The 13,251-nt window shown below is 46.0% G+C and overlaps 1 protein-coding gene across 1 annotated transcript; it reads left to right on the forward strand.

Annotated features, from left to right (window-relative positions):
* The first annotated feature begins 6,600 nt into the window (after positions 1-6,600).
* On the forward strand, positions 6,601-7,904 carry LOC118661215 (thy-1 membrane glycoprotein-like). The gene is made up of 2 exons (XM_036319020.1): positions 6,601-6,676; positions 7,340-7,904. The coding sequence occupies exons 1-2, from the start codon at positions 6,640-6,642 to the stop codon at positions 7,786-7,788; spliced, it is 486 nt and encodes a 161-aa protein (XP_036174913.1). The 5' UTR covers positions 6,601-6,639; the 3' UTR covers positions 7,789-7,904.
* The last annotated feature ends 5,347 nt before the right edge of the window (positions 7,905-13,251 follow it).

The raw sequence follows: 13,251 nt of genomic DNA on the forward strand, positions 1-13,251 counted from the left end.
CTCCTCATTTTGGCTGCCTCCCTATATTTGTTTCTATGTATTAGGTAGAGCTATTACATCTCCTGATCTTGGTAGAGTGGCCTTATATAGTAGTTGGTCTGTGGGGCCCTGGGACACAGTCTCCCTGATTACCTGAGCCAGGTGCTCCAGGTGTGTCCCTTGGATGAGTTATGTGTGCCTTCCTGTTGTAGTTGAGCCTTGATTTCTGTTTGCACATCAATGGGAATGATTGACCCTCAGGCTGATTGTTTGTGAAGCTTGGCTGGGACTACAGTGGGGGAGTGGTTGTGTAGGGCCTGACCCTATGGAGCAGGATTTGCTTTAGCAGAGCTCTGATGCCTTCTGAATCTCCACTTTGCATGTATTGTTAGTGGAAGTAGTTGAGTGGTGCTCTGGTGTGGTCTGAAGCTGGTCACAGGGGATGCTGTTTCTGGGGCCTCTTAGGAGGGGCTCTGGTGCAGGCCAAGTTTAGCCACTGCCTGTGCTCTTTTCTGGGGCTACCTGAGATGAGGTACAAAGTGATCTGCTGATGGTTTCCACTTGTGCTGGCCTTAGAGCTATGAACTGAGACCTGCAACCACAGTGCGTGGCTTTGGGCTACTTAGCAAATGGCATGGGGCATGTGGAGGCCAGATGCTGCTTGTTTGGGGTTTGTGAACATTTGAGAGATTTTAGTAAAGTTTGCAGCATGCTAAGACAAGCTATTTATATGGAAAAGCCACTGGAAGTGGCTTGGGTAAGCTCTCAATTTGGGTGGGCAAAGTCTTAGGGAATCATCAGGGCAGGACAAAGGTATTGATGGAGACTCAGACATAGCGCCAGTGTGCAGTTGCTGGCTGGGTACGGGGGAAGACTCAACAAAAGAACAATGGCTTCTGCCAACATTTGTATCCGTGAGAAAGCTGCCCCTCCATCCCTCATTCTGAAGACAATTTAGTTCCTCCCCATATGTCTCTGGTACTTTTTGAGCTGCTGCCCCAGCACTGGAGCTCACTGTAAGTCTGTCAGCAAGTAAGTCCATGTGCAGGCCCTATAAGAGGAACTCCTGGGAATCTAGTAGCCCTGTGACCCAGCCACAAACCTGCTGGTTTTCCCAGCCAGAAGTTATAGGGACTTTCTCTTCCTAGCACTAGAACCTTGGGCTGGGGTGCCTGGAAGGGGCTGGGACATCTTGATTCTCAGGGGGAACCTCTGCAGCCAAGATATCCCTCTTGATTTTTAACCACCACAAATGGGTGTGGGACTAGTCCCTTCTGTGTCTCTTCCCCTCCTATTAGTTTCCATGTGGCTTCTTCTGTATATCCTTAGTTATAGGAGTTCTGTTCACCTAGATTTCAGGTGGTTCTCAATGATGGTTGTTCAGTATTGTAGTTGTAATTTTTATGAGGTCATGGGAGAAGACCAACACAGTGTTTATCTATTCTACCATCTTAACCAGAAGCAGTTAATTTTAAAACAAAGCAAATGATTTTAAGTGGTTTTCCTAAGCTTTTGACAAGTCAACAGATATTTCTGATACTGTTCAGTTGTTTTTTTACTCAAGAAGTCAGGAGTTCCTCAGTGAATTTGAAATCACTGAGATTTACTTCTGTAAATGGTTCATGTGGAATATTATAATTGGGAATATTTTCAAAGTTGAGGAAACACTAATTCAGTGCAACCTGAAGTGGAATCAGGTAATACAAATATATGTAAAGAAAATGGCTTAGTTGGAAAAATTTACAATGTTTTTGAAAATGTAAGGTGTTGAAAGACTTCATTAATTGTATTAGCCATTAGCAGGTACTTCTGAGAAAAATATTTGCCTCTCACGTGTTTTTGAACTAATAGTGTTAACAGTGAACTTTTGGTCTCATGGACTTAATAACCTTCAGTCCCGTAAATTTTTGTCATAAATAAAGGCAAATCCTTACTCTCTCTACCCCATAACAATGTTTAGCAGTGGTAAAATTTTGAGATTTTTTGTCAGCTCAGAGTAAAAATTGAAATTTTTCTTAATGAGGACTTTTCTCAACTATTATTCTTAAACTCTGAATGACTTTGGAAATTAGCTTTTGCTGCAGACTTGATAATGTTTCTCAATGAATTAAATCTAAAACTATAAGGCAAAATTAATCTTATATACAAAACTTATACTAAAATAAAGTCATTTTGATGACAAGCCTCATGGTTTGAATCACAAGTGAAGTCCAGCTGCTTTATTCACTCTCTATGCCACAAAAAAATAAAACAAAGAAGGTGGGGGAGGGTGAGTGGTAGGAGGTAATCAACTAAAGACCTTGTGTGCATATATGTAAAACCCATGGACACAGACAATAGGATGGTGAAGGCCTGGAGTGGGGGGTGAGGAGGGAGGGCAGGCTGGAGGTGGTCAATGGGGGAAAAGAGGGAAATACCTAAAACTTTCAACAATAACAAATTATTAAAAATGAATAAATTAAAAAAGTACTCACAATATTGCAAGGCATATAGTAGATGCTTAATAAAACATATAATAAAATAATTAAAATGAAGAAGTGAGATCTCCATCCCACTCATGTTTGTTGGGAATATATTTCCCAAGCTCAACCTATAGTTCCAGCAGTATTTTTTGAACCTCAATACACATGTCTCTGTCCAAGGGTTCTGCACATATATATGCAGAAGTTCTTTGCTCTCTCCCACCTACCCATCCTCCCCTGCCTTCCTTCTGACATTCCCCAGTCTGTTCTATGCTTCTGTGTCTCTGGATCTATTTTGTTCAAATCATGTGATACTTGTCTTTCTTTTTTTTCTTTTTTTTTTTTTTTTTTTTGCTCTTTCATGATAATGTTTATTAATAAAATTATTTATGTAATACTTTGGTTTATACAAAATCAAGCAAATATATTACTTACAACACAGAAAACTAAAGAGGATGCACAAGACATGCTTTCTCAACAGATCCAGGGACACTAAGGTCCTGCCGGTGTGAATTTCGAATTAGGCTCTTATAGGCCAGGCAGCAATCTCTCCTTCACTGATGATGCATTTCAGGAGGAAGCAGGGCAGGAAGCTGAGAAAAATCAGCAGGCACTGTGTGCTTAGTCTAGTCGAGTATGAGGTGAGAAATTCCTTCAGGTCACAGCTACCGGATGTCTGGCGAGGGAGGCAGTGCAGGGTCCCGAAGACGCACCTGCAGAGCTGGCAGCCGCAGACATTCCAGGATCCGTGCACCAGGGTGCTGCACTCACTTTGCCTCAGGTCGTGCTAGCAGTAGCAGCCAGTGAAATGGGTGGAGCACACGCAGAAGCTACCCAGCACACAAGTGCCGTTCATACAGCAACGCTGGGGCGAGGGTCTACTTGTCTTTCTTTGACTGTTATTATGCTGACTCAAAGGGTAAGAGATCCTTCTTTTTTACTGCTGCATAGTATTCCATGGTATATTTATCCACTCATTTGCTGATGGGCACTTGGGCTGTTTCCAGATATTAGTTATTGTAAATTGTGCTGCTATGAATATAGGAATGCATACTTTCTTTCTGATTGGTGTTTTGGGTTTCTTAGGATATATTCCTAGAAATAGGATCATTGGGTCAAATGGCAGTTCCATATTTAATTTTCTGAGAAAACTTCATACTGTTTTCTTTTTTTAAAATATATTTTATTGATTTTTTTTACAGAGAGGAAGGGAGAGGGATAGAGAGTTAGAAACATCGATGAGAGAGAAACATCAATCAGCTGCCTCCTGCACACCTCCTACTGGGTATGTGCCCGCAACCAAGGGACATGCCCTTGACCGGAATCGAACCTGGGACCCTTGAGTCTGCAGGTCGACACTCTATCCACTGAGCCAAACTGGTTAGGGCCATACTGTTTTCCATAATGGTTTCCCACACACAGTGTAATAGGGTTTCCTTTTCCCCACATCCTTGTCAGCAATCGTCATTGGCTGATTTGTTGATGATAGTCATTCTGACAGGTGTGAAAGTACACCTATTGTCATTACAATTTTTGCAACTCTCTGATGCCCAGTGGCTTTGAAGATTTTTTCATATGTCTCTTGGCCATCTGTATGTCCGCTTTAGAAAAGTGTTTATTTAGGTCCTTTGTCTATTTTTTCATTAGATTTTTTGTCTTGCTTTTGTTAAGTTGTTTAACTTCCTTATACACCGGAAGCCAATTCCAGCATGACAGCAGGGCTGAATCTGCAGTGGCTGAAGGGCATTTCCCCAAACCTGAAAAGGATGCATTAATTTGATTGTTTGCTGCCATACAGCTCAGGGCATCTTAATCTACATGTTATTGCCTCCTACTGGCCAAACACCTGAACAGCCATAGGCTAATTCGACCCATTCAGACAATGGACTGTGTATACGAAACCTGATCCTTTGAAGTGTATATCTCTGCCTCACCTTAGGACAATTTGTGTTAATAAAAAGCATGGGGTCCTGAGATGAGGAGAACTTAGTTTCTTTAGCTAGGCTCCTCTGACCCCCAAATGCCTTTCAAAATTATGCTTCATCTCTGGACTCTTTATTAAGTTACACACAGCCCCTTCTCCAGATTGCTGAATCCTTCTTAATGCCGGACAAGAACCCCGGCACTTATATATTTTGTATATTAACTCTTTATCAGATGTATCATTGTCAAATATGTTCTCCCATCAGTGGGCTCCCTTTTCATTTTGTTGATGGTATCTTTTGCTGTGCAGAAGCTTTTTATTTTGATGTACTCCTATTTGTTTATTTTCTCAGTTTCCTTTTGCCCCTAGGAGATGTATCCATAAACATATTGCTATGAAAGAAGTCTGAGATTTTGCTGCCTATGGCTTCTTCTAGGATTTTCATGGTTTCCTGACTTACATTTAAGTCTTTCATTCATTTTTAGTTTATTCTTGTATATAGGGTTACATGGTGGTCTAGTTTCATTTTTTTAATGTACCTGTCCAATTTTCCAAACACTATTTATTGAAAAGACTGTCTTGACTCCATTGTATGCTCCTGCCTCATTTGTCAAACATTAATTGAGAGTAATGGCTTGGGTCAATTTCTGGGGTCCCTATTCTATTCCATTGATTTATATGCCTATTGTTGTGCCAGTATCAGGCTGTTTTGATTACCATGGCCTTGTAGTATAACTTGATATCTGGGATTGTGATCTATCCAACAATGTTCTTCTTTCTCAAGATTGCTACAGCTATTCAGGGTCTATTTTGGTTCCATATAAATTTTTGGAGTATTTGTTCTAGATCTGTGAGATATGCTGTTAGTATTTTAATAGGGATTGCATTGAATCTGTAGATTGCTTTGGGTACTATGGAAAATTTAATGATGTTAGTTCTACCAATCCATGAAAACAGTATATTCTTCCACTTGTTTTGTTTATATCTTTCGTTATCTCCTTTTCAATGTCCTGTAGTTTTCTGAGTACCTCTTTGGTTAAGTTTATTTCTAAGTATCTTACATTTTTTGTGCAACAATAAATGGGATTATTTGTTTAGTTTCTCTTTCTGAGGGTTCATTATTGGTGTTTAAAAAGTGCCATCAATTTCTGGCTGACAAATTTGTATCCTGCTACATTTCCAAATTTATTTATTAAATCTAGTAGTTTTTTGGGGTGGAGTCCTTAGTGTTTTCTCTGTATAATATCATGTCATCTTCGAATAATGAGAATTTTTACTTCCTCCTTTCCAATTTGAATGCCTTTTATTTCTTCTTCTTGTCTGATCACTGTGTCTAAGACTGCCAGTACTATCTACTTATATAAAAACCATGGGTGGTGTTCGTCACATACAAACGAACAGCCCTGACTGAGCGGAAGGAAGTCAGTCCTACAGGGGTTGTCTTGGCAACGGGCTGCGCCCTCCCCCCAGCTGTTTCCTGGAGCTGTTTCCTGTAAGGGGGAGTTTGAGGCAGGAATCCGCCCTGGGAGCATGGAGGCAAATCTTTCTAAAGTGTGCCGTGTCAGCACAGGATGAACCTGAGTGGGGCGGCTGAAAGGCTTAGAAAAGACAGACAAGAGAATGAAAGCTGGGTCTTGGTGGGACGCTGCTTCTCTGAGAGACAGCGACCACGCCCACAGCCATACCTTTAGTTTATAGCAGATGCTATGAGGCAAAGTAAGGGCATGGCCAAGATGTTTACAAACATTCTCCTGAGTTTCAATCCTACTCAACTACATGCACCTGAACTCTATCAAGCCCACATCACTCAGGTATGTGGGTCCTTTTTTCGTAGGTTAGTTCATACAACTACAGCTGTTGGCTATAATTGTGCCGGGAGGGCCCTGCCCTCCAAGCTGGGACTTGCATGTGGCAATGAGAGCACTGTGCCCTCTCCTCAGTCCAAGGCTTGAACCTGTCCAAAACACTGTAGTGGCTCCCCACAATAAAGTTTTCATTCTTTTTCTTTGTTACTAATGTTGTGGCGCCACCTCATAACAAAGAAACAAAGGAAAATTTCCCCATCGAATTTCTGAATAGTATTACTCCTTTGGGAATGCCGTGTCATAAATTAAAATTGAAAGTGGGTGCAATCATCATGCTATTGAGAAATCTCAGGGGGAAAACTGCGGCCACCAGGCGGGCGCAGCAGCAGGCGGCATCTCTCGCGGGCAAAGAGCAGGAGGCCGGCTGCAGCGGCGGACTGAGCAGATCCTGAACCAAGCCCTCGGCACCATGAACCCTGCCCTCAGTATCGCTCTCCTGCTGACAGGTACTGGGCAAGGGGTGGCTCGGGTTCGAGCATGCTGGCTTCCTTCCTTTAAGAAGCTAGCTTCTTCCTCCTGGCCTGGGAAGGTGGGGATGACTACAGAGGGAGGGCTCTTCTTTTTTTAAAATATATTTTTATTGATGTCAGAGAGAGAGGGAGGGAGAGAGAAACATCCATGAGGAGAGATAACCATGGATGGGCTGCCTCCTGCACAACCACACCAGGGATCGAGCCCACAACCCGGGCCTGTGCCCTGACCGGGAATCGAACCCATGACCTCTTGGTTCCTGGGTCCAAGCGCAACTGCTGAGCCACGTTGATGGGGCAGAAAGGTGCTTTTTCATCCCTACGTCAGCGAAGCCACCTGGTTGGCCTGGCGGCCTGGGGTGGTTTGGGAAACAGTTCACAGAGCCCACCCCGCATGGAGTGGGAATCTCCGCTGGGAACCAGGAACCTGTGTCACCTCCCCAGGGTGTCTGGCCCCTGGGGCACGCGGTGGGACCAAGCCTGGGGGCCTGAGGGGGGCTAGGCTCGCAAGGGGTGTGGAGGGGTGCTCAGAAGGCACCCCCTGTGCCCCTGGCCGGGCCCACTCTGCTGTGAATGTGGAGGGAGGCTTCCTGTGGGGCAGCCCCCGCCCCCCGGCTCAGAGGGGGCGCTCTGGGACAGGCTTGCAGGTGGCCGGTGGCCAGAAGGTGACCAGCCTCACGGCCTGCCTGGAGGACCAGAGCCTGCGCCTGGACTGCCGCCACGAAAACACCACGACCGTGCCCATGCAGTTCGAGTTCAGCCTGACCCGCGACGCCAAGAAGCACGTGCTGTTCGGCACCATCCCTGAGCACAGGTACCGCTCCCGCACCAATCTGACCTACCGGAGCACCCTCAAGGTCCTCTACCTGTCCGGCTTCTCCTCCAGGGACGAGGGGCTGTACACCTGCGACCTGTACCTTCCCGGCCAGCCCCCCAGCTTCTCCAACAGGAACGTCTCTGTGCTCAGAGACAAGCTGGTCAAGTGCAGGGGCGTCAGCCTGCTGGCCCAGGACGCCTCATGGCTGCTGCTGCTGCTGCTGCTGCTCTCCCTGCCTCTCCTGCAGGCCATGGATTTCGTCTCCCTGTGACCTGTGGCCTGTCCAGACAGCTTCCTCCTCGGGTCAGCTGACCCCTCCCCCAATCCCTTACATGCCTGGGGGAAATGGGGACCCCACCCTCATAAGGAGTCCCGCGCTGCATGCCATCATCTACCCACTCCCCATTGCCCCCCAGCGCCTCCCACCCTCCACACACCACTGGCCTCTCGTCCTTGCTCCTTAGCTGCTGCTGCTTCTGTGGTTTATTCAGGATTTCCTTCCTTTTCTTGGGGAGTGTGTGAAAATGGAAGCCAGGTTGGGGCCCGATGGAGAGTGAGGACAGGGGAGGGGCTGTGGGGCGGAGGGGTACCTGTGGGCGGGTCATCCCTGCCCCGGGGACCAGAGCCTGGGAGTGGGGTGTGCTTGGGTGCAGAGCCCCCTCAGCAGCCCCGCCCGGATGCTAGGAGAGTGCTAGGGGCACCCTCCCCGCAGCCTGAAGCTGGCCTCTTCCCACCTCGTCCAGTGGAGGCTCAGACCCTGCCCAGCAGCAGTGCTGACTGGGTGGGAGGGGGTGAAGGGAGGGCCCCTCCCCCCTCGTCCCCCCCCCTCCCCCTTCCCTCCTAAGCACGCTAAGAAGGGGCCTGCTGCCTCTCGCTGCCTCCCCAGCAGCAGAGCGGGCGGCTGTCCCAGCCCCTAAGAATCCCGGATGCTGACCTGGAGGCAGTGAGGGCCCAGGGGAGCCCAGAGCCACGGGATCTGGCCCCAGAGTTTCTCCAGGAGGCAGAGGCGTTTCCTGCCCTCCCAGCCCCAGCTGGTGCCTGAGCCTCACCCCCTGCCCCACAGCCTGCTGTGGGGTTGGGGGGGCGGGGGGGGGGGGGGCCTGGGGCAGGCCCTGAGAAATGGATTTCCCTGACACCCAGCTCCCCGTCTGCCTGGCAGCTCTGCCTCGTCCTGTGACTGCATCGTGCCACCCCCGCTTATGACATCTCATTGAGGAAAAAGAAAGTTGCACAATAAACAAACCTCTGGAAAAAAAAAAAGAAATCTCAATAGTAAATGGGGTCTTTGTAATGGTACCAGATTTATTATCAAAAGATTACCACCTAACATTATCAAAGCTGAAGTATTAACAGGATCTGCAGAGGGAGAGGCTGTTCTAATTCCAAGAATTAATTTGTCCCCATCTGACACTGGCCTCCCATTTAAATTGATTCGACAATGGTTTCCCGTGATGCCAGCATTTGTGATGACTATTAATAAATCACAAGGACAAACTCTAGACAGAGTAGGCATGTTCCTACCTGAACCCGTTTTTGCACATGATCAGTTATATGTTGCTTTCTCTCGAGTTTGAAGAGCATGTGCTGTTACAGTTAAAGTTCTAAGTACTTCATCACAAGGGAAATTAGTCAAGCACTCTGAAAGTGTTTTCACTCTTAATGTGGTGTACAGGGAGATAAGTTTAATTGCTTTATCAGTCATTGTTTGCATCACTGTTGTTTTTATATCATGTTTTTGTTATCTTCATATCATGTTTTGTCATTTTTATATCATGCCTCTGTTGTTGTTATATCCTTTTGTTACTGTTTATTTATTAATAAATTTATATATGGTTTTCATATACATTTTACTAATTTCCTTTCATCTCTCACACTTCTATTATAGAGAAAGGGCAAATAGCAATATTAAAATATCTCTGCTAATTAATTCCCTTTTTAAAAAAATATATTTTATTGATTTTTTACAGAGAGGAAGGGAGAGGGATAGAGAGTTAGAAACATCGATGAAAGAGAAACATCAATCAGCTGCCTCCTGCACACTCCCCACTGGTGATGTGCCCGCAACGAAGGTACATGCCCTTGACCAGAATCGAACCTGGGACCCTTGAGTCCGCAGGCTGATGCTCTATCCACTGAGCCAAACCGATTAGGGCAATTAATTCCCTTTTAATATGCACAAATTTCATGCACTGGGCTACTAGTGTTGAATAAGAGTGGTGAAAGCGGACATCCCTGTCTTGTTCCTGTTCTTAGGGAAATGGTTTTGATTTTTATCCATTGAGTATGATATTCACTGTAGGCTTGTCCTATATGGACTCTATCATGTTGAGATATGATCACTCTATTCCCACTTTGCTGAGGGTTTTTATTTAAAAGGTGGGTGCTAGAAAGAAAAAATTTAAAAAAAAAAACTCAAAAAGGAAAAAAAGTGGGTGTTATATTTTTTCCAATGCTTTTTCTGTGACTATTGATATGATCATGTGATTTTTGTTTTTCAGTTTGTTTATGTTGTATATCATGTTTATTGATTTGTGAATATTGTATCAGCCTTGCATCCCTGGAATAAATCCCACTTGGTCATGGTGTATGATCTTTTTACTATATTGCTGGATCCAATTTGACAATATTTTGTTGAGTATTTTAGCACCTATGTTCATCAGGTATATTGGCCTGTAATTCTCTTTCTTTGTAGTGTTTTTATCAGGTATCTGCTTTTGGATTTAGGATAATGCTGGCCTGGTAGAAAGAGTTTGGAAGTGTCCCTTCCTGTTGGATATTTTGGAATAGTTTGAGGAGTTTAGGTGTTAGTTCTTCTTTGAATGTTTGGTATAATTCCTCTGTGAAGCTGTTCAGATGAGGGCTTTTATTTGCTGGGAGTTTTTTCTATTACTGCTTCTATTTCATCTGTTGTTATTGGCCTATTCAGGTTTTCTGATTCTTCCCGATTCAGTTTTGGGAGATTGTATTTTTTTAAGAATATGTCCATTTCGCCCACATTGTCCACCTTGTTGGCATATAATTGTTCATAGTATTTTCTTACAATCCTTTGTATTTCTGTGGTATCAGTTACTTCTCCACTTTTGTTTCTGATTTTATTTATTTGGGTCCTCTCTCTTTGTTTCTTGATGAATCTGGCTGGTGGTCATCAATTTTGTTTCTTTTCAAAGGACCAGCTTTTGGTTTTTCATTGATCTTTTGTACTGGTTTTTTTTTTTTTTAGTCTCTGTCATTTATTTCTGCTCTAATCTTTATTATTTCCTTCCTTCTACTTTCTTGGGGCTTTTCCTTTTGCTATCTTTCTAGTTCTTTAAATTGTAGGGTTAAGTAGTTTATTAATAATTTTCCTTATTTTTTTTTTTTTTGAGGTAAGACTATTGTGCTATGAAATTCCCTCTGAGGACTGCTTTTATGTGTCTCAGAGATTTGGGGTTGTTGTGTGCTCATTTGTTACCAGGAAGTTTTTTATGTCTAGCTTGATCTCATTGGTAACCCATTCATCCTATCTAATAATAGAGAAACATGGTAATTAGCTGTACCTCCGCTACCCTTCCTATTGGCTAATCAGGGCGATATGCAAATTCACTGCCAACCAAGATGGCGGCCAGCAACCAGGCAGCTTGAAGCGAACAGGAGGCTTGCTTGCTTCAGTGACGGAGGACTCCAACATTCCCCGCCTGCCTTGTCGGCCTCTGAGCTTGCAGTTTAAGAAACATTGTTACAAATATAGAAGCTAAACAAAACCTCAGAAACCTGCTTTCAGCCAGCTGGGCTTCAGCCAGCAGGACCACAACATTGTTTCAATTATAGAACAAACGAAGATCCCTGCTTTCAGCCAGCCGGGATCTCAGAGCTGGAGTGAGCAGGACCGCAACAGTGTTACAATTATAGAACCCAAACAAACCAGATACCTGCTTTCAGCAGCCGAGGCCTCAGAGCTGGAGCCAAGCCTCAGAGCTAAAGCTGGCCCAGAATAAAAAAGAAAAGAAAAGAAGGACAGGTTGGGAGCTTCAGTCACCTGCCAGCCTGAAAACGGCCCTCAGCCCCTCACCCAGACTGGCCAGGCACCCCAGTGGGGACCCCCACCCTGAAGAGGGTGTGACCAGCTGCAAACAGCCATCATCCTCTCATCCAAGCTGGCCAGGAACCCCAGTGGGGACCCCCACCCTGATCCAGGACACCCTTCAGGGCAAACCAGCCGGCCCCCACCCGTGCACCAGGCCTCTATCCTATATAGTAAAAGGGTAATATGACTCCCAGCACTGGGATCAGCGGAGCAGCAAGGCCTCCCAGCACCAGGATCAGCGGAGCTGCGAGGCCTCCTGGCCCCTGGAGCAGCATGACAGGAGGCAGCGACCAAACCCCCTGATCGCCCTGCAGCTCTGTGTGTGACAGGGGGTAGGGCCGAAACCTCCCTATCCGCCCTGCTCTGTTCGTGACAGGGGAAGGTGCCCCAAACCCCTGATCAGCCCTGCTCTGTGGGTGATAGAGGGCGGCGCCCCAACCGCCTGATCTGCCCTGCTCTGTGTGTGACAGGGGGTAGACCCGACTCCCCTATCAGCCCCACTCTGTGAGTGACGGGGGATTTCCTCAACCCCCTGACCGACCCTGCTTCTGTGAGTGACAGGCGGGAGCTCCCCAACCCCCTGATCGGCCCTGCTCTGTGTGTGACAGGCTACAGAGCCCCAACCCCCCTGATGGGCCCTGCTCTGTGCGTGACAGGGGGTGGCGCCGCAACCTCCCTATCGACCCTGCCTTGAGTGTGACAGGGGGCGGCACCCCAAACCCCCAATCGGCCCTACCCTGAGCATGACTAAGGGTGGCATCGCAACCTCTTGATCTGCCCTGCTCTGTGCATGACAGGGGGCAGCACCCCAACTCCCCAATCGTCCCTGCTCTGAGTCAAACCAGGGGCTGCACCTAAGGATTGGGCCTGCCCTCTGCCACCTGGGAGTGGGCCTAAGCCAGCAGGTTATTATCTCCCTAGGGGTCCCAGACTGCGAGAGGGCACAGGCTGGGCTGAGGGAGCCCCCTCCCCCCTGAGTGCACAAATTTTTGTGCACCAGGCCTTTAGTTGTTTAATAACATGCTTACAGAGACAGCCTTCCCCGTTTCTGCAGCTGGCGTTTGTTTGTTTGTTTTCAGTGAACCTTGTTCATAGGACATTTCGGATACAGACATTCACCTGTGCTGAAGAGTGGGAGAAGGTGCTGATGAGTGGAATCTGGGGAGAGGCTGGAGAGAGAAGGGGAGTCAGGAGAAGTGGCAGCAAATTGAGTGCTGAGTCACCCCTGAGCCCAGGACAAGGGCAGCCATTTTCTCCTAAAGTTATAACCCCACCCCTCCCTCCAGCCCCCAGGCAAGGAATACAGCCACACCCAGATTCCACCCTGAATGAGATGAAGGATTTAAATAATCTGATTAGTCCCTGGGAGTTAACAGGGACTGGCCTATAGAGGGGCTTTCAGTCCCAGCAACAACAACAACAACAAAAAAAAATCACAGACATTCCAGAAAATTGGGATCTTAAGCCAGCCAAAGGAATGACATTTCAATTTTTCATAATTATTTTTATTTTGTTAGCTTTTTTTTGCTTATTTCTTTGTTTTCCCTTTTTTTGTTTGTTGCTTTTTTTTTTTGCTTTTTTGTTTGTTCTCCTTTTTTTGTTTGTTCCTTTATTTCCTACTTCTTTTCACATTATTTTTTCAACCACATGAGCAGCAGACATGTGAGCAGC

Source organism: Myotis myotis, unplaced genomic scaffold (assembly GCF_014108235.1).
Source record: "Myotis myotis isolate mMyoMyo1 unplaced genomic scaffold, mMyoMyo1.p scaffold_m19_p_1, whole genome shotgun sequence".
In the NCBI taxonomy this organism is placed as follows: Eukaryota; Metazoa; Chordata; class Mammalia; order Chiroptera; family Vespertilionidae; genus Myotis; species Myotis myotis.